Below are 25701 nucleotides of genomic sequence, written 5' to 3' on the forward strand. Positions count from 1 at the left end.
ATATAATATTATTTTTATTATTAATTTTTGAATAATTTTTTTTAACCCCAATATTTCAGATTTAGCTAAAACACCTCCGTTTATATAAAACTTTAATTTATGACAAAATCACCCCCACCCCTTGCCGCCACTACAAACCATCGTCGGAAGGCTCCAAAAGTCGCCGTGAGTAGCTCATCGTGACCACGAGGCTCTGATATGGCTGTTTCTAACAATATTAATAGTGAAAAAATGACCATATCAAGCCAGATTGATGGGTCTGGCCATTAACGGCCAGATCCTTAACCATTATCGGCTAGATCCGGGCGAGATCTGGCTGTTAACGGCTAGATCTATTTTGGCCAGGTCCATGGCCATTAACGGCTAGATCTTGCCTAGATCTGGCCGATAAAGGCCAAGGGTCTGGCTAGAAATGACCAGATCTGCTCCCGATATGGCCTTTTTGGCCATATCAGGGCCTCCCGATCACAGTGGGTTGCTCACGACGACTCCAGATTACTTCCAGCAACTTCCCGCGGTGGTCGGAGATGGTTTAGTTGGCGACAGGCTGCAGCAGGTGGGTGGGGGTGGTGGCTTGGGTAAGCTGAAATTTGATTTAATTGCAAGGGTAATTTTGTCCAAAAAGTTAATTAAATGGGGTAAAATGGTAAAAGCAAGATTCATGTAAATAAATATAAAATAAGGGCATTATTATCCTAAAATTTTATTAATAAGGGATAAAATTATAAAAAAATAATTTTTTTTTGCTTATATTCATAAACTCAGACAGGCTCCTCCTAACTGAGATTTTAATTTAAAAGAAATACTTATTTAAATGTTTGAAAAATTGTTTTATAAACTTACCCACTCACTAAGCCTTTCAGCGCACCTTTGCTTTTATTTAGCTAAGGCCTGGTTTTTTTTGGGCTTTTCTGTAGAGGATTGTATATCCTTTTGGATCTTGACCTATTTTTTTGTTGAGCTCTTGGGCCTGTCCAAGTTGCTTGTTTTGTTTGAAAGGGGAGTTCCCTGTAGGGTGCTTACCGCCTTAACGGTTTATCTAAAAAAGAAAAAAAGAGTTTTAAGGATTTTAGGTTAAGATGGTTGTGTTGAAGGGATGAGATTTTTTGGTAGTATGTTTGAATGAATATGATTTTGTTGTACAAGAAAGGGTTTTGAGTGTGTTTTTTTGTTTTTGTTTTTAAATGTATAATGCTTTGGTAAATGTTTTTGATTTTGTATTTTAGTTGATTATATTTTTGTTTTGATTTTTTGAACATTTGTATTTTGCTTAATTAAAATGCGTGGTGTGTGCTTTTTTTTTTTTTTTTTTTTTTTTTTTTTTTTTTTTTTTTTTTTTTTTTGCATTTAAGAGTATAAGTAATTATTAAATTTATTTTATATTTTTTGTAGGGTTATAATTGGTATTTTCTAGTCAAAGTTGGTCAAACTTATAAATCAGCTTAACGGAGGTAAACTTTGGGTGGGATATTGATAGTTGCCGAGACTTAGGTTGAGAGTCTGTTGTTTCGAAATAGGATAGGTAAATGTAAACCGGTATTTTAGAAACTCCGGTGTTTCATTTAATTTTACATGAAAAATAAACTGTTTTCTTTTTACATGCAACTGGTAATAAAGGAATTGCGATCACAATGGCGTTCAAGGACGTAACATAAAAGAGCTCATGTAACAAACTTGAGAAAATGGTTTTCATTTTACATGCTTCTCAATGTTAGTTATTTCAATCACAATCAGGAGTTTTATTAAAGAAAAGAAAAAAAGAAAAATAAAGGAGACATTAGATTTGGATATTACTAAATCTGCAATATACTTAACGATCTCTGTCGTGGAGAAATTTGAGTACAGTTATAACCGGTATAAAGACAGGAGATATTACACCATCTTATTACAAATACAAAAACACAGGAAATATTATATCATCTCATTAGACAGGAATAGAAACTTACAGAAACTTGAATGACAAACATGATATAAGTAACAAGTAATTAAAAGTAATATTTGGAAATCAAAATAATTAACAAGGAGATTACATACAGAGCCCAGGTGACACATTTGAGACGCAATGGTAAAGACAACGGTCGTGGCAACAAGAGTCACTGAAACTAAACCCGCACTTGAAATATGGTAGAGAAATTATGGCCAATGATGTCTGCAACAATCAGAAAAGGGAAGATAAGAAAGATAGCAAAAGAGAGAATATGAAATGAAACAGGGAGCTAGGATTGAATTTGTGCAAACAGGAGAGCTATTTCAAGAGCCGAAGTAAAGCAAAATGTCATAACAACATTTTGCCACTGCTGATGAAACTGGTTGCCATTCTGTTGAGGCGCAATGACCGCCTGCGATTCGAAGTCAATAGAAAAGGAAGATGGTGTCTGTGATGGTGGAGGCGGCGGGTCTGATCTTTGAGGGACTTGGGAAATGATGAAGCTGATGATTGAAGAAAACAGAGCTTCCATACTCTCTGCAATACACATTTTGATTGGTGTGTTTAACATTTGAGTTTCATTTACAATATCAAGAACCTAAGAGAAAAGAATGCATAACACAATACTTTCCTACTTGAATAAATTCGTAAAAAGAAAATTTTTGAGTAAATGTGTAGAGTAAACCTTGAGCAAAACTTTCTTCTAATTTTTTTATTTTTGGCTTCCAAAGATTATAATACAAATTTTTATGACTTTGATGAGACCTAACCTAAGCTAAAGTCAACCAAAACTTAAATCAAGTCAATGTTGCGTTGACTTTTAATATAAATTGATAAAATAAAATAGAATTTTCTTGGTATAAACATAGATAGTAACTTAACTTTTTTTAATTATTTTGAGTAGCTGAACGATGACGTTTGAAATATAAGAAAATATAGTTAAAGTTTTAAATTGGGAAAACATGTTCATTTTTAGACATAAAATACAAAATAAAGTCAAAAGATCCATGTCTTTTTCTATCAAATTAGAATAAAAAACCTCCAAAAAAACAAGCATAATTCAACCCTAAAATAAACTAAATTGAAATGAATAATACACATACCTAAAATTGATAAAACATAAAACGAAACTAATTGTGGCACATTAAGTAGTAAAAATTTCAACAATTTCAGTCTTCAAAAGTTTTAAGATCAAATAGCATGAGAAAGAGAAAGAGAGAATGTGAGAGTAAAAAAATTTGGTGAATCATAAAAAGTAGGTGGAATTGTAGAGAAGAAGAGTGGATAGTGTTTTAAACTTGTAATATAATGTGAGCTTGGAATATATATATTAATAGTAAATTTTTTGTGGCTTAGATATATTTATAATAGTTCTCATTCTTTTAATATTTGCGTGTGTGTATATATATATATATGCACACAAATATTAAAAATTATATATTATATCTTACGAACCAAATTAAGTAAACAAATTATAAATTAAAATTAAAAAAAAGTATATACATTACAAATTGAAATAAATAAACACATTACAGATAGAAAATCAAAATTAAATAAAGGGTAGGCTATTGTAGCACAAATTTTTGACACAAATTTGCAACACCAATTCATGACCATTGATTCATAATAATCTAATAGCTTAAAAATTGTTTTGTTGACATTGAAAAATGACCAACTCTAACTTTTCATCCAAATATGTTTGATTATATTGAATTAAATTTAAAGCTATGAATTCATATTACAAATTAAAAAATTTGTGTTATAATAGCCTAACCCATTAAATAATTATGTTGAATTTATAGTGTTTAATGTGTTTATTTAATTTGAATTTATAGCGTGTGATATGTTTTTTTTTTTTTTTAATTTAGTGTTTTTATTTTATCCAAAAGGTGTATTTTTATCATCTGTATCTATATAATCCTGAAGCACTTGTTATTTGTGTGCCATGTAAGATCTCAAAAGCTCTATAATTGTTACAAGTATTTGCATGTGATTGGTTAATGGATATGTGGTAGGATGTGATTGGTTGGTGGTTGGCGGATGAACTTGATCTGTTCACATTCTATGAACCGTGGAACCCTTCACGTTCAAATTAATCTCTATACGTTTCCATTTCATCTCATCCTATCTTCTTCCCTCTTTGTCTTCTTCATTACATGACCCATCTCTCTAATTTCATTCAACATCACTCATACCACCACCATTCACCAATGAACAGCCGCCTCTCCTCTCTGCATTCGCTTCCCGTCTCCAAAACTTCATTTCTTCTTTGTTTGCAAGCATTGGAGGAGCCTACATGGGTTAACGGCGACGAGGATCCGTAAGTTTTCTCATTTCTCTTTGCTTTTTTCTTATTTTTCTTGGTTTTTATTTGTATTGAAAATTTTTGAAGCCTTTCTTCTTCTTATTCTAAGCATAGATAAATTCATTAGATCTTGCTGGCGGTGGGTATTATTATATTAACTTTTAATCCAAGAAGATATTGTATCAAAAAATTGTGAAGCCTTTCTTCTTATTCTAAGCATAGACAAATTCATCAGATCTTGGTGGTGGTGGGTATTATTGTATTAAGCTTTTAATCCAAGATAGATATTTTGTTTTTCTACCCCTCTTGAGTTTAAGTTTTCTTTTTCCTTTAACTATGGCGTCCATAGCCGCGAAGAAGAAGAAAGTTGAGGCCCAATTGGTTCGACAGTTAAGTTTGAAAGCAAGCAACTACCAACGAAATTAGAAATGTCTACATTGAAATCGTTGACAACAGCTTAGTTGAATGTGGCATGGAGAATATATATATCAATCAAGGGTTTCAATCTCAAACCCCAAAGTGAGAACCGATCCTGATGATCTGGTCCAATCTATTCTCTCCAAGGTTCGATCTCTATCAGAAAAATTCATTTTATTTGCTTTTCTTACTATTATGATGAACTTCATTTGATTGGTTCTTGATATTTCTCTTCACCGTAACTTTGAATCAGGTGACACAAACAGATAGAGGAATTTCATTGACTAAAGAAGGACACAAGGAGGTTGCTGAAGTTGCTCAGGAATTGAAGAAATATTGTGTTAACAAACTAGTAAAATGCCCTCTTATCTTTGGAGCTAAATTCTAGCTTCATAATATGTATTTATTTATTTCTGAATTTAGAACTCAATGCATGCTGATTGTGGAGTTAGATATTGTACTTAGATTGCCTTATTTTACAGAAGATTTTTTTCCAGGCTAGCACATTTTTCAGCAAGGTTTCTCTTTCTCTAATTGATTTATAGACTTATCAATAATACCCAAATGGGTTATCCTGTAATTGTTTTTTGCTTTTCTTGACAAAGTTTTAACCTTGGTTGTAGATGTCAAATTGTGACATATTTGAGAAGAACCGTGATGAGATAGACTTTGAGTTCTTAGGTAACATAAGAGGCAAATAATGGAGAATTCAAACAAATATTTATGGTAATGGAAGCACCAGTGTAGGCAGAGAAAAAAGATACAATCTTTGGTTTGATCCTTACGATGATTTCCATCAATATAGTATTCTCTAGACCAATTCTTAGATCATGTAAGCGTCAATCTTTAACATCACCACCACTTTTTTTTTTTTTTTTTTTTTTTTGACGTGATGCTCTTGTATGTTGTTTTGAAGCTAGAGTTTCTCTTTTTAGGAAACTTTGTAGTTTCTATAGCATGTGCTTTGCTTCTTTCCAATTATTACATCCCCTGTTTTATCAGGCCACTGTTGGAAACTATGTATATATGTAGTCAAGAGTATATATATGTAATTGTAGTGTGTGTATATATATGTTAGGCAGTACTGTTGAGAAGATAGAAATTGAAAAAATGAAAATATTCAAAACATGGTATCAGAGCTGGACTAAACCCTGCGTTTCTATTTTTCAGCGGCCGATGATTCCGGCAAACCTTTTTCCCATGGTTTCTCTCTTTCTAACGACGTCTAAACGTTTCTAACAAACCCTTGACCTCCTCTATTATCTCCGATGACTGCTCTCAGTTTCTCTCTTTCTAACGACTTCTACTCTCGGCGTCTCCCTTTCCGGCGAAAACTGGTTTTGTTCCAGTTAACTTGTCCCCTTTTCTGCTCATTCCGGCATTCTCTCCTCTAGTTCCTCTTTGTTCATCTCGATTTTTCGACAACGCAATCCCTCTGCTTCCTCCGACAATGTGTTTTCTTTGCTCTTTCCAATGGCTAGCAATCTCTCCTCTGGTTTCTCTCTTCTCTGCTATTCCCGATGATTCTTTTTTACAGGAAAGTGCTTGGTATCTTTCTAGTTGTTTGAGATTGGGGTGCATTTGTGTTTGCTTGGGTTGTTAGGTGTTGAGGTTGTTATGAATCTGGGAGTTGGGAGTTATTTGACCTTGTCGATTGCTAGACAATATGGCAAAGGACGGTAAGAAGATGGTGACTAAAATTGTCACTTCCTCCACCAAAATCATTGATTGAAAGTTATTGGGAAAAAAAGAATTATATTCAATGGAAATAGATTATTCGACGATTTGTGTCCAACATTGACATGGGAGACCATTTAATCGAGGATCCACCTAAGGAAACAGAAAGTGATAATAAAACTTGAAAAAAATGGCTCATAGAAGATTATAAGCTCTTCAATTAGATTCAAAACACTCTCGATTCATTCGTGGATGATGTGACTAGTCACTGTGATACTGTCAAAGAGTTATGGGAATATCTAGAGTTCTTGTATGCTAGTAAACAAGACTTGTCTCATGCCCATGAATTGTTATTGAAGTTCTACCAAGCAAATATGCAATAGAAGACGTTGCTCGAATATTATACAGAGATAAAACAAGCCTTTGAAGAAAAAAAGGCTATGTTTCCTGCTGATGTGAAGATGATGCAAGCACAAGAAGAACAAGTGGTAGTGCAATGTTTGCTATCTGGGTTGAGGTTAGAATATGAGATAGCTTGTACACAACTTCTTACTAGCGAGACACTTCCCTTTCTCACGGATGTCTTTGCTCGACTTCTCAAAGTTAGTAAGGGGGAAGATCGAGGTGTTTCTAAGGACAAAGAAACCCTTAAGGATCCTAGTGTAGATCATACGACCCTAGCTAGCATGAAACCTAGTGATGGCAAAGGCATCCGTGATGATCAATTTCAGTCTTCAAAAGTTTATTTTTTTCCCACTCATTGTATATTTCAGGATCTTGGGATGAGGCAGATTATTGGTAGGGGTTGTGTATCAGGTGGCCTATATATGCTCGATGATGTCTCCACTCTAGTTCCTCGACTTGTTGCGTGTACCAGTGATTCATCTCTATCCATATTACATGGTCGACTTAGTCATCCCCCTCTTCCCATTTTGAAAAAGTTGTGTCCTAGTGTAGGGTCAACGTAACCTTGAGTGTGAGGCGTGTCAGTTTGGAAAACACCATCGAGTGTCTAATAGCCCTATGATAAACAAAAGAGTCACAACCCCTTTTGATGTTATACACTATGATGTTTGGGGTCCTTGCCCTATATTGTCTAAGTCTGGTTATCGATATTTTTTTACTCTTGTGGATGATTTTTCACATGTGACTTGGTTATACTTTATGAAAAATGTTCTAAATTATTCTCCATATTTTGTACCTTTTATGTTGAAACACAAAATCAATTTACTTCATCTATTAAAATTTTAGAAGTGATAATACTCAAGAATACTTTTTTGCATCTTTCTCCTCTTTTTTGTCTACTAGAGGTATTATTCATCAATCATCATGTGTATATACACCTCAGCAAAAGGGGATTGTTAAATGAAAAAATCGTCATTTATTAGAAGTCGTTTATACTCTCCTCTTTCACATGAAAGTCTCTACAGAGTTTTGGGTAGATGCTGTCTCTTGATCAATGCCTTCCTCTATTTTGGGTGGTCAAATCCCGTACTCCATTTTTTTCCATCTCAGCCTTTATTCTCCCTTCCTTCTAAGGTGTTTAGAAGCACCTGTGTTGTTCAAGATGTTAGACTCCATATCTCCAAATTAGAACCTAGATCCATCAAGTGCATATTCTTGGGTTATACCCAATATCAAAAAGGTTATCATTGCTTTTCTCCTATCCTAGGTAAGTACCTTGTCTCAACTAATGTTTCCTTTTTCGAAACCACTCCATATGTTAAGCCCTCCATTCCATCTATTTCTCTTGAAGCCCTCCTGATGATTTTCTGGTTTACAACATTACCCAACATAATCTTCTACCATCTCGTCTTCCTATCACCTAGGTATACTCTCATAGGGTTCACCAGCATCATGAGGCACCTGTATCAACATCTGATCCACTACCTCTATTGGTTGCCTCGCCCTCAAATCTGGTTCCTCCTACTTCTGACCTAGATCTTCCCATTACTCTTCGTAAAGGTAAGTGCTCTTGTATTGATAAAAGCTTGAAAATACATATTTTTTTAGTGATTCAATTGGATTGTTTGTGGAAAAATGTGTTTAATTTGTGAAATTTAACTTAATTATTTCATAAATGTCCTTTATGGGATCAGGATATGTTTTGAGTGTTTTTAGGTTCTTAAAGATGATATTCAAATAAAGGTTATATCGACGATGAAATGTTCGATGACAAGAATCAAATGGTTCGTGATTCGGAGCTGAAACGAAGAAGTTATGGCAATTTGAAGTTAAAGTGAAAATCCTGGAAAACGCTCTAGTTTTGAACATGCGACAGTAATCGACAATAACTTGAGCTATAGACCTTGGATTGAGATGATTCTTGAACTGTTGGAAAGCTGATTCAATGGGATACAATTCATATTTTTACCACTTGGCAAGATTCGAACGTTATCATGCTAAAAAACCACCATCTTTTCAAGATTGCAAGTTTTGGGGTAGAATCAACTATGCCTAGGCATAGTGTCGCGGCACAACTGTGATTCTGGACTTTGTTACATTAAATTTGTGATGTGTTTTTTGTGTTTTAAGAGTTCTAAAGTGATTAGGATAGTGGGAATCATAACCTAAAATCCTAGGAGTATAAATAGATGTCTTTAGTTGATTTTTGGGGAAGTAGAAGGGAGAGAAGTTCAGTTGCTCTTTGGAGATTGCAAATTCCTGCAATTTTGAGTCACCAATTAGAGAAGTTTTTTAACTTTTTCTTATAACTCATGTTTATGAATAAAATGGCTTTTATTGCTGAAAGTATGAACTAATTTTATTTTCTGGGGCTAAGATGTAGCCCAATTTTATGAATATGCATTTAATTATTTGTTGCTAATTTTTATTAAGTTTTGTTTTAAGTTTTATTATTGCACTTAAAGCTTTCAATTCTTAAGGGCCCTAGAGTTGAATGAGTTTATGGTTAGGTTGAGATCGAGAGATGAAACCTAATTAGTCTTAGGTAATAAAACCATAGATTGAGCGAACGCTAGAGATAGATTATCACAATCTGTGAGGCTCTGGTAAATTCCATAGAACTTAATGATCTCCCATTGCTTAAATCTGATTAGAGATAATTCGGGTTCGTAATTAGGAGTTAATTTGTTAATTGTTCCAGAGAAAGTTAGCAAAATATTAGGGAGTTTGGCCTTTAGAATAAGCTTAATTGGGTTAATGATAATTGTCAATGCATAGGATTAAAATGGTGTGAAATCTATACCCTAGGTTTAGTCATATTGATTTCTTACTAAAGTATTAATAAAAGTCTATTTTTGTTTTGTTTCTAAGTTGTTTTATTTTTCATTGAATCATTCTGAAAATCTAATTAATCAAATAGCAATAAGATAGGTTAGTGTGGTACTTGGTATTAGTAATTCTCTTGGGATTCGACACTCGTTACTCGAGCTTTATTACTTGCACGATTTCGTATACTTGTGGATATCAACAACAAGTTTTTGACACCATTACCGGGGAATTATTTTTTTTCAATATCATTATGAACTATTTAGTTGCTAGTTTGATTTGTTTTATCTTTGTTTTTAAAGTTAATTTTTTTTCTCTTATTTTGTCGTGTTTTTTTTGTTTTTTGGTTTTAGATCCTTGAGAGCTTATGTTCAAAAGGTAGTGGTGATCTTAATCCTTTCAATTTTGAGATAGAGAAAATAGCTAAATAGTTGAGGAAGGAAAAGAAACAAGCTAACTTAGAAAAAGCAGTAGCTGACAAGGGAAATATAAATCAAAGTATGAGTAATCCAGAAAATGAGGAAATCCCAGGGAGCAATGGAGTTGCAGGAGTGGTAGTGGTTTAACGAGAATTGAAGTACTACTCTAGTCCTACTATTGAAGGGTGCTATTCGAGCATTAGGAGGCCACTAGTTCAAGCAAATACTTTTGAGATCAAGCAAGCAATTATTCAAATGATTTAGCAGTCAATCCAATTTGCAGGGTTGCCTAATGCTGATCCCAACTTGCATATCACCAATTTTCTAGAGTTATGGGACACATTCAGGCATAATGGAGTATCTGATGATGCAATTAGGCTAAAGCTTTTCCCATTCTCTCTTCGGGATAAAGCTAAGGCTTGGTTGATTTCTCTGTAGTCTGGGAGCATCACGACGTGGAATGAGTTAGCTCAAGTATTCCTTACTAAATATTTTCCACCTACCAAGTCTGCCAAGCTGAGAAGTGACATCACAAATTTTTTCTAGCAAGATATAGAGTCACTTTATGAAGCGTGGGAGAGATATAAGGATCTCTTATGGAGGTGCCCTCACCATGGGTTACCAGTATGGTCACAAGTGCAAACGTTTTACACTGGGTTGATGCCAAATATACAAGCCATGGTAGATGCCGAAAGTGAGGGAGCCTTGAATAACAAAACACTGAAGGAAGCCTATGATCTGATTGAAGTAATGGCAAGCAATAACTACATGAGGCCTTTGGAGAGAAATTCAACAAGGAAAGCGGCGGGAGTGCACGAAGTTGATGGCTACACCGTATTGGTTGCTCAACTTTCAGCCATCCATAAGTAATTGGGAGTTACCCTAAAGGTAAATGCTATTGAATCATCTTCTCTAATTTGTGAACTTTGTGTAGGAAATCATTTGTCCAAGGATTGTCAAGAAGGGAATCCATTTGCTCAATCGGAACAAGCTAACTATGTCAACAATTTTCAAAGAGGGTAAGGGAATCCGTATTCCAACACATACACTCCAACATGGCGAAATCATCCAAACTTTTTGCGGAGTAACAACAATGAGCACAAACCACCATCGAGCTTCCAACCTCAAGAGAAGAAATCTAATATGGAAAGTGTGCTCACTAAATTCATAGAGGAGTTGAGCAAAAGGTTTGACAAGAATGAAGGTCAACTTCAAAAGTATGAAGTTTTGTTGCAAAATCAATCCGCTTCCATAAGAAATCTTGAAATTCATATGGGGCAAATTCATAATATCTTAGTGGAAAAAGTTCAAGGAACGTTGCCAAGTGATACCGAGAAAAATTCAAAGGAGCAACTCAATGTCATTATTTTGAGAAGTGCCTAGGAGCTAAAAGAATCAAGAAAAACTGAAGAAACAGAGGAAAAAGCTAAAGACACGAAATTGGACAGAACCAACAATGCCTCAACACAATGCCTAGGCACAAAATCCAGAATGAAGAATGCCTCAACACAATGCCTAGGCACAAAACCAGAGCTTGAGAACAAAGCCCAAGATATGAAGAAAGATGAAGCCTCTCTTCTGTATCCTCATAGACTACATAAACAAAGATTGGACAAGCAATTTGGTAAGTTCATAGATATGTTTAGAAGCTTACACATAAATGTTCCTTTTGTAGATATGTTGGAGCAAATGCCGAAGTATGCCAAGTTCTTAAAGGAGATCCTTACACACAAAAGGCGGTTTGAAGAACATGAGACAGTGATGCTTATGGAAGAGTGTAGTGCATTGCTATTAAAGAAACTACCACAAAAGATCAAAGATCCAGGGAGTTTCACAATTCCTTGCACAATAGGTAGTGTCCATTTTGATAAGGTTTTATGTGATCTAGATGCTAGTGTAAATCTGATGTTATTTTCAGTTTATAAGAAACTAGGCCTAGGAGAAGTAAAACTGACCACTGGTCATCTTCAATTAGCAGATAGATCTATAAAATATCCTAGGGGGTAGTAAAGGATGTCTTAATAAAAGTAGAGAAATTGATTTTCCCAGTAGACTTCATTGTGCTTGACATGGCGGAAGATCGGGATGTACCTTTAATTTTAGGAAGACCTTTTCTAGCTACGGGTAGGACTTTGATAGATGTCCACCAAGGAAGTTAATCTTAAAAGTAGAGGATGAACAAGTAGAATTTAATCTGTTTGATGCCATGAAGTACCCAAATGAAGGAGATACTTGTTTTGAAATTAGTGTCCTTGATGATATCATTGCCAAAACCATAGAAGAAAATTACCCAAGCTCCCCCTTAGAGAATTGTCTAGTTAACGCTAAGACAAACAAGGATAAATTGGATCGAGAAGAGTTGGGAGCATGTCTAAGCTTCTTAAATGCTCTACCATCAATTGAAGTTCCATACACTAAGAAATTCCATGAAATCAATGCGGCAGAGAGCCATTCCAACTCATCAACAAAGGAGCGCCCAAAACTCGAACTCAAACAACTTGCATCTCGCTTAAGGTATGCATTTTTAGAAAATTCAAAGTTTTATCCTTTTATTATTAATGCTTCTTTGAGTGATGTAGAGGAAGAAAAGCTATTGAGGGTGTTGCAGACCTACAAGTCCTCAATCAAATGGACAATTACAGACATCAAAGGCATAAACCCCTCAATTTGCATGCACAAGATTTTAATGGAAGAAATTTACAAGCTGACAGTGCAACCACAAAGAAGACTCAATCCAACAATGCAAGAAGTAGTTAAGAAAGAAGTTTTAAAGTTGTTGGATGCGAGGATCATTTACCCAATTTCGGGTAGTGTGTGGGGTGAGTCTGATCCAAGTTGTACCAAAGAAAGGAGGAATGACTGTAGTACAAAATGACAATAATGAACTTATTTCGACGAGAATAGTTACGGGGTGGTGAGTATGCATTGATTATCAGAAGCTTAACTCTGTAATGCGCAAAGATCACTTCCTACTACCATTCATAGATCAAATGTTGGAGAGGTTAGCGGGCCATGAATTTTATTGCTTCTTTGACGGATATTCAGGGTACAATCAAATAGCAATTGCGCCAGAAGATCAAGAGAAAACTACATTCACGTGTCCATATGGAACATTTGCCTACTGACGAATGCTGTTCGGATTATGCAATGCTCTAGCTACTTTTCAACATTGCATGATGTCCATCTTCTCGGATATGGTGGAGAAGTCCATTGAAATTTTCATGGACGATTTTTTTGTTTTTGGTAGTTCTTTTGATACTTGTTTATCTAATTTGGTTTTGGTTTTGCAGCGATGTGTGGAAACCAATTTAGTTTTGAATTGTGAGAAGTTTCACTTCATGGTACAACAAGGAATCGTGCTAGGGCATAAAATATCCAGCAACGGAATTGAGGTAGATCAAGCAAAAGTATAAGTCATTGAAAAACTACCACCTCCTAATTCCATAAAAGCCGTTCGAAGTTTCCTTGGAGATTTATCCAAGATTTTTCTAAAATCTCTAAACCTCTTTGTGATTTATTAGCTAAGGATGCATCTTTTAATTTCACTAAAGAGTGTTTAGAAGCATTTGAATGTCTAAAAGCTAAATTGATACATGCTCCTATAATTGTTATGCCCGATTGGGAATTACCTTTTGAATTAATGTGTGATGCTAGTGACTATGCAATAGGTGCTGTATTAGGGCAACGAAAAGGTAGAATATTGCATGTCATTTACTATGCTAGTAGGACATTGACGGGACCACAACTAAATTATGCCATAACGGAGAAAGAGTTTTTAGCAGTTGTTTTTGCAATTGACAAGTTTTGTTCTTATTTGCTAGGTACAAAGGTCATTGTACACACCGACCATTCTGCTTTGAAGCACCTCCTAGCAAAGAAGGACTCCAAGCAAGACTGCTTAGATGGGTATTACTTCTTCAAGAGTTTGACTTGGAAATTCAGGACAAGAAGGGAACCGAGAATCAAGTGGTGGACCATCTATCTTGTTTGGAAAGAAGGGAAGAAGTTCAAAAGAATGAAAGCCAATTAATGAACATTACCCGAATGAACAACTATTTGTAGTGCAAGATTGACCGTGGTTTGCCGACATCACCAATTACTTAGCAAAGAAGGTGTTACCTCCCTAAATGAATACCAAAGGAGGAAGATATTTTTTTTCTAACTTGAAATATTATTTTTGGGAGGATCCATTCTTGTACAAGCAATGTGCTGATCAAATGATAAGGAGATGTGTATCGAAGGAAGAGATAGAAAACATACTTAGACATTGGCATTCTTTGGGGGCCGGAGGGCATTTTGGAGCAACACAGACGGCCGCCAAAGTTCTTCAATCAGGATTTTTCTGGCCCACTCTCTTTAAAGATGCATATAATTATGTTTTAACTTGTGATGCATGTCAAATGGCTGGGAATATTTCTAGGAAAAATGAAATGCCTCTTAGTAACATTTTAGTAGTAGAAATATTCGATGTGTAGGGCATAGATTTCATGGGACCTTTCCCATCTTGTTTTTCTAACCGTTTCATTCTTGTGGTTGTAGATTACGTCTCGAAGAAGGTGGAAGCCATAGCACTACCTACCAACAATGCTCGTGTGGTGGTGAAATTCATAAAGAAGAACATTCTCTCAAGGTTCGGCACACCTAGAGCTATCATAAGTGATGGGGGATCTCACTTTTGTAACTGACAATTTCAGACTTTGTTGAGTAAGTATGGAGTCACACATCGAGTTGCGACACCATATCATCCACAAACAAGTGGGCAAGTGGAGGTGTCTAATAGTGAGTTAAAGAGAATCCTAGAGAAAACAGTAAACTCCTCTCGGAAAGATTGGTCCATGAAGCTTGACGACGCACTATGGGCATATAGAACGACATTCAAAACACCATTAGGAATGTCACCATATAGATTGGTATATGGGAAAGCATGCCACCTCCCAGTTGAGTTAGAGCATAGATCATATTGGGCTATGAAGTTTCTAAACTTTGATCCAAAATTAGCGGGAGCAAAAAGGTTGTTACAACTTAATAAAGTGGAAGAGTTTCGCAACAATGCATATGAGAGTGCTCAGATTTATAAAGAGAAGACTAAGAAATGGCATGATAAGCACATCGTCGAAAAGGAGTTTAGAGTAGGTGAGAAAGTATTATTATTCAACTCTAGACTATGACTTTTTCCGGGAAAGTTACGCTCAAGGTGGTCCAGACCGTTCATTGTGAGCAAAGTGTTCCCACATGGGGCTATTGAAGTTCATCATCCTGAAAAAGGAACGTTCAAGGTAAATGGGCAAAGATTGAAACCCTATATTGAAAATAGAGTGGAAGATGAAAGGGTCTTGATTTCTCTCCATGAACCTAAGGGAAGATGAGGAAACGTCAAGCTACGGACGATAACTAAGCGCTTCTTGGGAGGCAACCCAAGTTCATTTTACTCAATTTCATTAATTATTTTATTTTATTTTATTTTGTTGTATTCTTATGTTTGATCGTTATTCTGTTATGTTGTCATGGTATTCTAACTAAGATGTGTTTGGATTGTTTTGTAGGGAACAAATAAAGAAGGTGAATTGAAAAAAAAAAAAATTATGCCGCGGTATTGGGCATTCTGCCTTTTTAACTAATTGTTGGGCAAACTGAGCTGCAGCACTATACTGCGGCACACCCATGAAAAAAAAAATTTGTTGGATTTTCAGAAAAAAACAAAAAAAAAAAAAAAATACCTAGTAACTCGCGCTTTTCCGTACCTCCTTCTTCCTTCTTTGCACTTTCCTTTACAATTTTTCTTCTCCATTTTCTTCTTATAGTAAATCATCAAGCACTCATCCTTTATTTTCACTTTGACATCTTTCAAACATTATTTTACAGGATTAGAGAAGCAAATTCAGTGCATTATCCCTTGGTGAAAATAGGGTCGCAAAATTGGGGATTTCAATTTCAAGGCAAATTCGTTGGATTCTTGTGTGAGAAAGATTCAGCCCAACACAAGTAAGTTTCTTGTTGTGATGAATTGAGCTTGATAGTGTTTGAATTAATTAAATTGTTTTGTGGGTCTTGGTGAAAATTCGCAAGTTTGAGAAGTGGTTGTGTGGATTTTGTGAAATTTAGATTGTGTGAAGTATTGGGTGCTAAATTAGTGTTCAAATGAGATAATTTCAGTACCATTTGAAGAATTGGGTGATTGTTTGCTTTTGGGATTGTGTAATTTCATATTTTTGAAGAAAAGAAAAGAAAAGAAGAAAAAAGATAAATATATGACTCCAAAATTCGCTCTTAAACGAAAAGGAAGAGATGAGGGAAGCAAGAAAGGGAAGCATGTTCAAGGTACTAATCCTAAATTTGTGAGTGAAAAGGCTAGGGAACGCTTTAAAGAGGCAGCACAAAGGGAAAGAGGTTTTATAAAGGAAAGAGGTATGGATTTTGGAGAAGTTTTGGTTTCTAGTGTTACCAATGTAATTAAGAAATTAGGATGGAGTACTTTTGTTCAAACACCTCAACCAACAGTTGCTTTAGTGGTGATGGAGTTTTATGCAAATGTTCCAGAAAGCGCTCTTGGTAAAACAATGGTTCGAGGTAAAGAAGTCAAATTCAATGTAGCGACAATTAACACCTTTTATGAGTTGCCAATCGTGGAGAAAGATGAGTATGTGACTTATTTGCAAACTGTCAACCATGACAAGGTGATTAAAACATTGACAGAAGGACAAGGGCAATGGATCATAGTGAATGGGCGACATAAGAAATTTGCTGGGGGTAAACTTTTTGCTTTGCTCGCATTTGGCAATATTTTGTGAATACAAGATTGATGCCCACCATACATAATAGCACAGTGGACAAAACAAGGGCAATTTTGATTTATGCAATCCTACATGGCATGAAGATGGATGTCAGGAACATCATCTTCTCTCAAATCCAATTCTCGGCCAGTAATGCTCAAAATAGCTACTCATTCCCTCAACTCATCACTGTATTGTGTCGTCAAGCGAGAGTACCATATACTTTGGATGAAGCGTTAATTCAGCCAGGGATTTGTTTGACTATTAAGTACTTGGATAAACTCTCCATGGGGAAATCAGCAAGAGCATCAAAGAAGAAGAGTGCCTTAACATCGTCTTCAACAACACCACTCAAGGATAAGGACAAGATATTGCATGCTAAGATGGATGCCATTCAAGAGTATCAACATCAACAAACTGCATGGATGACTAAGCAGTTTCAAGTCCTCTTTGATATGCAACGTAAGCACTTTGAGCGAGACCGGCCAGATGTTTCCAAGTTCAAACTGAGTGAGTTTCACTTCTGCCCTTTGATGGAAGTTGAGGAGGATGAAATTGCTAAATCTGATGAGAGCATGGAAGAATAGAAACATTGGAGAATAATTTGATTTCAATTTTGTGTTTGGAGTTTCCTTTTTTTGTGCTAGTTTGTTTTTGATGTTATTTCCATTAAGTGTCTATGTTGGGTGATCTTATTTTCTTTGGATTGTTATGTTGTTTATGTTTATATACTTGGTGGATAATCTAAGATATATTGTGACATGTGTTTTGTAGTCTTTATTTATTTAGTTAATTTTTTTTTTTCTTTTCATTTGCCTATAATTTTTTGTTTCTTTGTGCATAATGAATGTGGCCAAGAGAGGCCCAAAGTTTGTTTTTGCTAAATAGAAATAACATGCACGTTTGGCACGAAGCACAATATTCGTGGGTACATTTCCTAGCTCATTATTGCAAATGAAGGGTAAGTTCCTCTTCTCTTTCATTTTAAACATTGAGGACAATGTTCATGTTAAATGTTGGGGTAGGAAGTTTATCTTTTGAATACAATATGGGTGAACAACATTTTTACAGTTTTTGTATATGTATGAATTTTTTTTAAGTGATTTTAAGATGTGATGTTTTTATTTTTGGAACCAATACACATGTCGATAATAGGACTATGATAGTGAGATACATGTAACTTTGAGAAGACATTAATTGTTGTGTAGCATAAGGATGTTAGTAGGTTTCAATTGCATCTAGTTTACGACTCTCTTGAGGATGGGTTTGATTGGTTGGATAATCCGAATACTTAGAGAAATTTTATGTGTGATTCTTTATGGGCATTTAATTTTGAGATCTGAACAAACTCTAGAACTCATTTGATAACCACTTGAGATGAAACCCTAGAATCTGCATTATTTAGGATATGATTTAGGCAATTTTCTTTGGAGCGATTGAGCCTTTCAAGCCAACCTATATTATTTTTATCCCTAGTCAACTCTTTGAGCCTATTATATACACTTGGTAAGCCTAAATTTTTTGTTTTTTTTTTTCACCTACAATATCGTACCTTGATAATGAAGCCTAAAACACTTTTTGACCCATCTTATTGTGAGAGACTTAATTTGGTGCATGTGACCTTAGAAGAAAAACTAATAAAAAGAAGAAAATAAATGCATCTTTTAGACCATAACTTGAGTATGGGCAATGAGATAGGTTGGGGGTTGTAAAAAAAAAAAAATTAATTAAATTAAATAAAAAAACCAAAAAAAATTGGAAAAAAAAAGGAAGAAGTAGCTAGTGAGAAGAATATGGAATGAGGTTTACATTATATGAGGGTTTGTGCTAGTGTTGGAAAGAATTGTTCAATCAACGTGAAAGAATAGAGGGTGAATGAGAAGGGAAGTAAAGAAGAGATTGTTCATAGTCATTTTTTGTAAAATATTAAGTCTCTTACATTTTGTTACAATTCCTTTCCGTTCTTTTATAAACCATTACCCCAACCTAATGTTACAACCATTATAAAGACCTAATGATCCGAGGTAGTGATTGGATTCTACATTAGTGGATAGTGGTTTGAAAACTAAGCTTATGGAGTTTGATTGCACAATTTTATTGTTTTTTTTTTTTTGAAAAAAACTCTTGTGAGATCAAATTTCTTTGCCTATGAATGTTATGCATAAAATCATCCGAGTTTTTGGATAAATGGTTTGTGGTTGATTTTATGAAAGGGTCTATAACAAAAGTATAATTGATATTTGCTTATTCTTTATATTCACATGACGTTAATTATTCGATTTGTGCATGCAGACACAATTTTTGAGACAATTATATGTACTGATCCTAAAATTTTTGTTTGTGTTTTTTTTTTTTTTTTAGTTTTGAGGCTAAGGTAGGTTCGATTTGGATGTTTGTGGGTATCATCACTAGAAACCCTCACGAGACTACAACTCGTCCAACTAGGGTCATCTAAAGGTTTAAAGGCTTGTTGCATACACTAAATGCAATCGTATCAATCTATGAAAGTGACCTAGGATAGTTTAGATATAGGTTTTCATTGTTTGTTTTATTTTGAAGCTTAAAGATATGTTTTATCGCTTAATTTGCTAGGGACTAGCAAGAAGTTGGTTGGGGATTGTGATAAAAGCTTGAAAATACTTATTTTGTTAGTGATTCAATTGGATTATTTGTGGAAAAATGTGTTTAATTTGTGAAATTTAACTTAATTATTTCATAAATGTCTTTTATGAGATCATGGATATGTTTTGAGTGTTTTTAGGTTCTTAAAGATGATATTCAAATAAAGGTTATATCGACGATGAAATATGGGACGACAAGAATCAAATGGTTCATGATTCGGAGCTGAAACAAAGAAGTTATGACGATTTGAAATTAAAGTGAAAGTCTTGGAAAACGTTCTAGTTTTGAACATGCAACAGTAATTTGATAATAACTTGAGCTATAGATTTTGGATTGAGATGATTCTTGAACTGTTAGAAAGCTGATTCAAAGGGATACAATTCATATTTTTACCACTTGGCAAGATTCGAACGTTATCAAGCTCAAAAACCACTGTCTTGTCAAGATTGCAAGTTCTGGGGCAGAATCAACTATGCGTAGGCACAGTGTCGTGGCACAACAGCTATTTTGGACTTTGTTACATTAAATTTATGACGTGTATTTCCTGTTTTAAGAGTTCTAAAGTGATTGGGATAGTGGGAATCATAACCCTAAAACCCTAGGAGGATAAATAGATGTCTTTAGTTGATTTTTTGGGGAGGAGAATGGAGAGAAGTTCAGCTGCTCTTTGTAGATTGCAAATTCCTGCAATTTTGAGTCACCAATTAGAGAAGTTTTTCTACTCTTTCTTATAACTCATGTTTATGAATACAATGGCTTTTATTACTGAAAGTATGAACTAATTTTATTTTCTAGGGCTAAGATGTAGCCCAATTTTATGAATATGCATTGAATTATTTGTTGCTTATTTTTGTTAAGTTTTGTTTTAAGTTTTATTATTGCGCTTAAAGCTTTCAATTCTTAAGGGCCCCAGAGTTGAATGATTTTATGAGTTAGGTTGAGATCGAGAGATGAAACCTAATTAGTCTAAGGTAATAAAACCATAGATTGAGTGAACGCTAGAGATAGGTTACCACGATCTGTGAGGCTGTGGTAAATTCCATAGAACTTAATGATCTCCCATTGCTTAAATCTGATTAGAGATAATTCGGGTTAGTAATTAGGAGTTAATTTGTTAATTGTTCCAGAGAAAGTTAGCAAAATATTAGGGAATTTGGCCTTTAGAATAAACTTAATTAGGTTAACGATAATTGTCAATGCATAGGATTAAATTGGTGTGAAATTTATGCCCTAGGTTTAGTCATATTGATTTCCTACTAAAGTATTAATAAAAGTCTGTTTTTATTTTGTTTCTAAGTTGTTTTATTTTTCATTGAATTATTATGAAAATCTAATTAATCAAATAGCAATAAGATAGGTTAGTGTGGTACTTGGTATTAGTAATTCTCTTGGGATTCGACATTTGTTACTCGAGCTTTATTACTTGCACGATTTTGTACACTTGCGGATTTCAACAACATCATGAGGCGCCTGCATCAACATTTGATCCACTACCTCTATCGGCAGCCTCGCCCTCAGATTTGATTCCTCTTACTTCTAGCCTAGATCTTCCCATTACTCTCGTAAAGGTAAGCGCTCTTGTATCTATTTTATCTCCTCATTTGTTTTCTATTACTCTTTATCTTCGTCTTCCAAGTCTTTTGTTGCCTCTTTAGGTTCTATGTCTGTTCCTAGCTCTATGTCTGAAGCAATTACTCAAGATGGGTGGCAAAGGGCTATGGAAGAAGAGATGTTGGCTCTTGAACATAATGATACGTGGGTTTTAATGGATTTACCCAAAAATAAAAAGGCTATTGGGTGCACATGGGTTTTCATAGTGAAGGTTAATCTCGATGGGTCTGTGGCTCGATTGAAAGCTCGGTTGGTTGCTAAGGGTTATGCCCAGACGTATGGTATTGATTACTCTGAGACATTCTCCCCAGTGGCTAAAATGACCTCTGTCTGGCTATTCATCTCTCTTGCAGCTTCATATAGTTGGCCTCTTCACCAACTTGACGTAAAAAATGCTTTTTTTACATGGTGTTCTTCTTGAAGAGGTTTACATGGAAAAACCTCCGGGGTTTGTTGCTTAGGGTGAGTCAGAAAAGGTACACAAACTAAGGAAATCTTTATATGGCTTAAAACAATCTCCACGGGCTTGGTTTGGGGGGTTTAGCGTGGTGACTCAATTTGGTTTACATAGGAGTGCTTCTGATCATTCTGTCTTTTATAAGTAATCTAGTTCTAACATCATTGTTTTGGTTGTTTATGTTGATGACATTGTAATTACTGGCAATGATGATGTTGGCATTCACAGTTTGAAAAACTTTTTGGCTTCCAAATTTCACACAAAAGATTTGGGCACTCTAAAGATTCTGGGAGTCGAGGTTTCTCGAAGTAAGAAAGGGATTTTCCTCTCTCAATGCAAGTATGTGTTAGATTTGTTGATCGAAATAGGCCTAATTGAGGCTAAGCCTTGTGACGCTCTTATGGTTCCTAATGTGAGATTGAATGCTAAGGATGGAGAGATGTTTGGTGATCCAGAGAAATACAGACGGATAGTTGGAAAGTTGAACTATTTTATTGTAACCCTTCTAGATATTGCTTTTCCAGTAAGTGTGGTGAGTCAATTTATGTCATCTCCTAGGACATCTCATTGGGATGCAGTCCTCCATATTTTGAAGTATCTAAAAGGAGCCCCTGGACGTGGGATTCTTTACAATGATCATGGTCATAATACGATAGAAGGTTTTCAGATGCAGATTGGGCAAAATCTTCTGTGGATAGACGGTTTGTGACTGGGTTTTGTCTTTTTGTTGGAGGAAATCTTATTTCTTGGAAAAGTAAGAAACAACTAGTTGTAGCTAGATCAAGTGTATAGTCTGAGTATAGAGCTATGGCACAAGTAACTTGTGAGCTTATATGGACAAGACATCTTTTTAAAGAAATTGGGTTTGGTGATCTAGGGACTATGGACTGGTGGTATGACAACCAAGCAGCCATACATACAATAAACAATCCAATCTTTCATGAGCGGACTAAGCATATAGAAGTGGATTGTCACTTTGTGCGAGAGAAACTTGAACAAAAGCTAATTACTACTAATCATATTAGAACAGGGGAACAACTAGCTGGCATCTTTACGAAGTCTCTAGTTGGTAAAAGGATAACCTATATTTGTAACAAGCTAGGCATGATAGATTATTATACTCCAACTTGAGCGGGAGTGTTGAAAACCATGTATATATATAGTTAAAGGTATATATGTAATTGTAGCGTGTGTATATATATGTTAGGTTGTACTGTTGAGAAGATAGAATATAAAAATTGAAAAAAATGCATATATTCAAAGTAACCACTTTTTCCTTCATATTCTTGACTAATTTTAACAATCCTCTATTTGTTTTCTGAGCAATAGCTATGAATAGGATTAGATATTAGATTGAAATTCTAGAGTTTTCATGTTCAAGAGTCTATTTTAACAGTGGTCTTTCACTTTCATTTTGCTTCACTAAGATCTTCTTTTGCTTCACTATGGTACATGATTTTGTGAATTAACAAACATCAATTCAATGTTAGCTAGATAATAGTGGTCACTGCTGTTTTTTATGGCATGAATGTGAACGTCTGAACCTAAGAATGATATCTAAAGAATCAGCCAATGTTGGATGTTTTGGATTAACTCTTTTGTGCTTTGATGATATGTGTTATTCATTTCTTATGTGTATCATTTTTCTGTGGCAGATTTTTTTAGACAATATTCCCATTAGAGAAGTTAAGGGACATAATCAATGGGAGGGGATTTTCATTCTAAGCCAATGTCTTTGTATGAAATAATTTGGGATGGGTCTGATTGAGCTACCAATGGTGGCAAGTATAGAGTGAATAACAAATACGCCCCTTATGTTGCGAAGTTCTCCAACTTCATCCTTCATGGCTACGCAGTTGACCCAATTGAAGAAACATCATCAAGGTGTGATACCACCCAAGACTCAATCCCTGCTAATGTCTCCCCATCGCAAAGAATTAAAATGGCAACCTTAGAGGAAACATATTACATATTCCTATTGCTATGAACAAATTCGATACAAAGTTCCTCTTTCCAAGTGTGTGATTAATCCCCTTGAAGTCGAATGCCTCAAAGTTTATGATCCGGTTACATTTGGAGGTGGTTGTGTTGCCATGGCAAACACCACCACCGAGGTCGTGCTAGTCGGTCCTTAGCTGATGCCATTTGACAAAAGATGGTAGAAAATTTATATTATGATATGGTCATATTATGGTCTGCTTTGAGTTTGATTTAGTTGGGATAAAGTTATTTTTGTGTATAGATAGGGAGATAGAAGGCACAGAAGGGATTTTATTGAGGGTGATAAGAGAGTTCTCTATTATTTCTATGGTTGATGGATGGTGGTGGGTATGTTGTATAGTTCATACCTTTTGATTTTATCATTTGATGTTGTTGGTATTTTTTTTTTTTTAAATTTGAAAGTTATTGAATTCCGTGATCGTATTCTGTACTCTTATGAGCATCATGAGTTGAATAAATATATATAATTAGCATATGGGAGTTAATCTTTATAGATGTGTTAGGTATTGTAGCATTTATTTTGTTATTGTTTCAATATATCATTTAGGGTGCGTTTGGTTTAGGGAATATTATATTACTGAGGAATGTTGTATTACTGGAAAGATAGATTACTAGGGAATCTTTAGAGGAATGTGTTTGGTTGGTTAGAATAAATTGGTGGGTATGTTATAATAATATGTTTGGCTAGGAGGATAAATAAGTGGGTATGTTATATAAATTACTAAATTGCCCTCATTTTTAGATAATAATATAATATTATTTTATTCTATTATTTTTTTAAACGATTTTTTTAACCCCTTATATTTGAAATTTTGCTAAAACACCCCAATCATATAAAACTTTAATTTGTAGCAAAATCACCCCCACCCACCCCAAGCCAGTGTCAACAATCATCGTAATGGCGTACGACCGGTCGGATTTGGTTGGTGGTGCGCCGGTAAGGCTAATCCGGCCATGGATCTTTGTTGCATGGCCAAAAACGGCTACATCTAGCCATAAATATGGCCGTGAATGTGAAACGACCATAGATCTGGCCGTGAAATGGCCATTTCACGACCAAAGATTTGACATTTTCACGGCTAGATCTATGGTGTTTCACAGTCAGATCTATGGCATTTCACGGCCAGATATGGTCGTCTCTGGCCACGATCACAAATCCATGGCCAGAAACGTCCTTACTGGCATGATATGACGACTTTCGCCAGCAGCTAGTGGTGGTGGCTAGCAGTTGATAGTGGTCTTAGGTGGTTGGAGGTATTTTGTTAACTTTTAAACTTTTTTGTGGCTGCGATGTTTTAGCTAAACTCTTAAATGTAGGGGGTCTGGGCAAATGTTATTTGGTAGACATATGAGGGCAAATGTTATTTGGTAGACATATGAGGGCAAATGTGTCCAAAATGATAAAAGCTTAAGGGGAAAATAGGGTCAAAATTAAGATTACATTAGCAATCTTATATTAACACCTCTTAGGAAAATAATATGATTACCCCCATTATTATCAACAGTAAACACTATTTACAGTAAAAGATTACATCATATTTTATTACGTGATAAACAAACGAGAGAATCTTGAAAATTAAACAAATATTACATAGTTAATCTTATATTACCCCGAACCAAACGCAACTTTAATTGATTGATAAAAAAGTAAATTAGTTTGTCATGTTTAGAGGACATTTTGTCAACTAGTAGTTGGAATAGTGAATGAATGATTCCGTTGGATTTGACAATTTTTTGTTTTTGTCTTCACAAGTGAATAAATGGTTTTGACTTTTAAGTTAAATTTTATGATTACTACTTAATTAAAGTCTTATTGGGAGTGTTTTTTCAGTGTTTTTTAGGTCAAAATTTCATATTTACTACTTCATTTTAAAATTTAACATTTTAGTCTCTCTTATAGAAAATAATACATAGTATTAATATAATCATTCTCTAATGTAAATACTATAAATCTTAAAACATGCCTACTTAATGATATTTAGATATATTATATATTAGTTGTCAAATCTAAAAATATTTGAAATATAACAAAATAAAACATATTTGCCAACGTAGGCTTTAATCTTATTTACATAAATAGTATCACATTAAATTCAATAAAAATTCATAAAAAACAATAAATTATTGGCAAACTTATTTACTAATTATATTTTACCACATGAAAAACAACAATAATTAAAATAAAATTCTATAAACATATGCTTTATGAGAACAAGAAATTTGGACCAATGGAACATTCTGTACAATTAATTAGTAAATCTCAA

At 34.7% G+C, this 25701-nt stretch overlaps 1 protein-coding gene, 1 non-coding gene and 1 pseudogene across 2 annotated transcripts; 2 read left to right on the forward strand and 1 right to left on the reverse strand.

Moving 5' to 3' along the window:
- Positions 1 to 433: 433 nt before the first annotated feature.
- LOC116106870 lies at positions 434 to 23571 on the forward strand (annotated as a pseudogene).
- LOC116106931 lies at positions 10490 to 10596 on the reverse strand. Its single transcript, XR_004124369.1, has one exon. It is a non-coding gene; the product is annotated as a small nucleolar RNA R71 (small nucleolar RNA).
- On the forward strand, positions 16753 to 20052 carry LOC116106899. Its single transcript, XM_031393206.1, has 2 exons — positions 16753 to 17256; positions 19508 to 20052. Exons 1-2 carry the CDS (start codon positions 16776 to 16778, stop codon positions 19513 to 19515), a joined length of 489 nt encoding a protein of 162 aa, XP_031249066.1. The 5' UTR covers positions 16753 to 16775; the 3' UTR covers positions 19516 to 20052.
- Positions 23572 to 25701: the final 2130 nt, after the last annotated feature.

This window comes from Pistacia vera, unplaced genomic scaffold (assembly GCF_008641045.1).
Source record: "Pistacia vera cultivar Batoury unplaced genomic scaffold, PisVer_v2 Contig524, whole genome shotgun sequence".
NCBI classification, from domain to species: domain Eukaryota; kingdom Viridiplantae; phylum Streptophyta; class Magnoliopsida; order Sapindales; family Anacardiaceae; genus Pistacia; species Pistacia vera.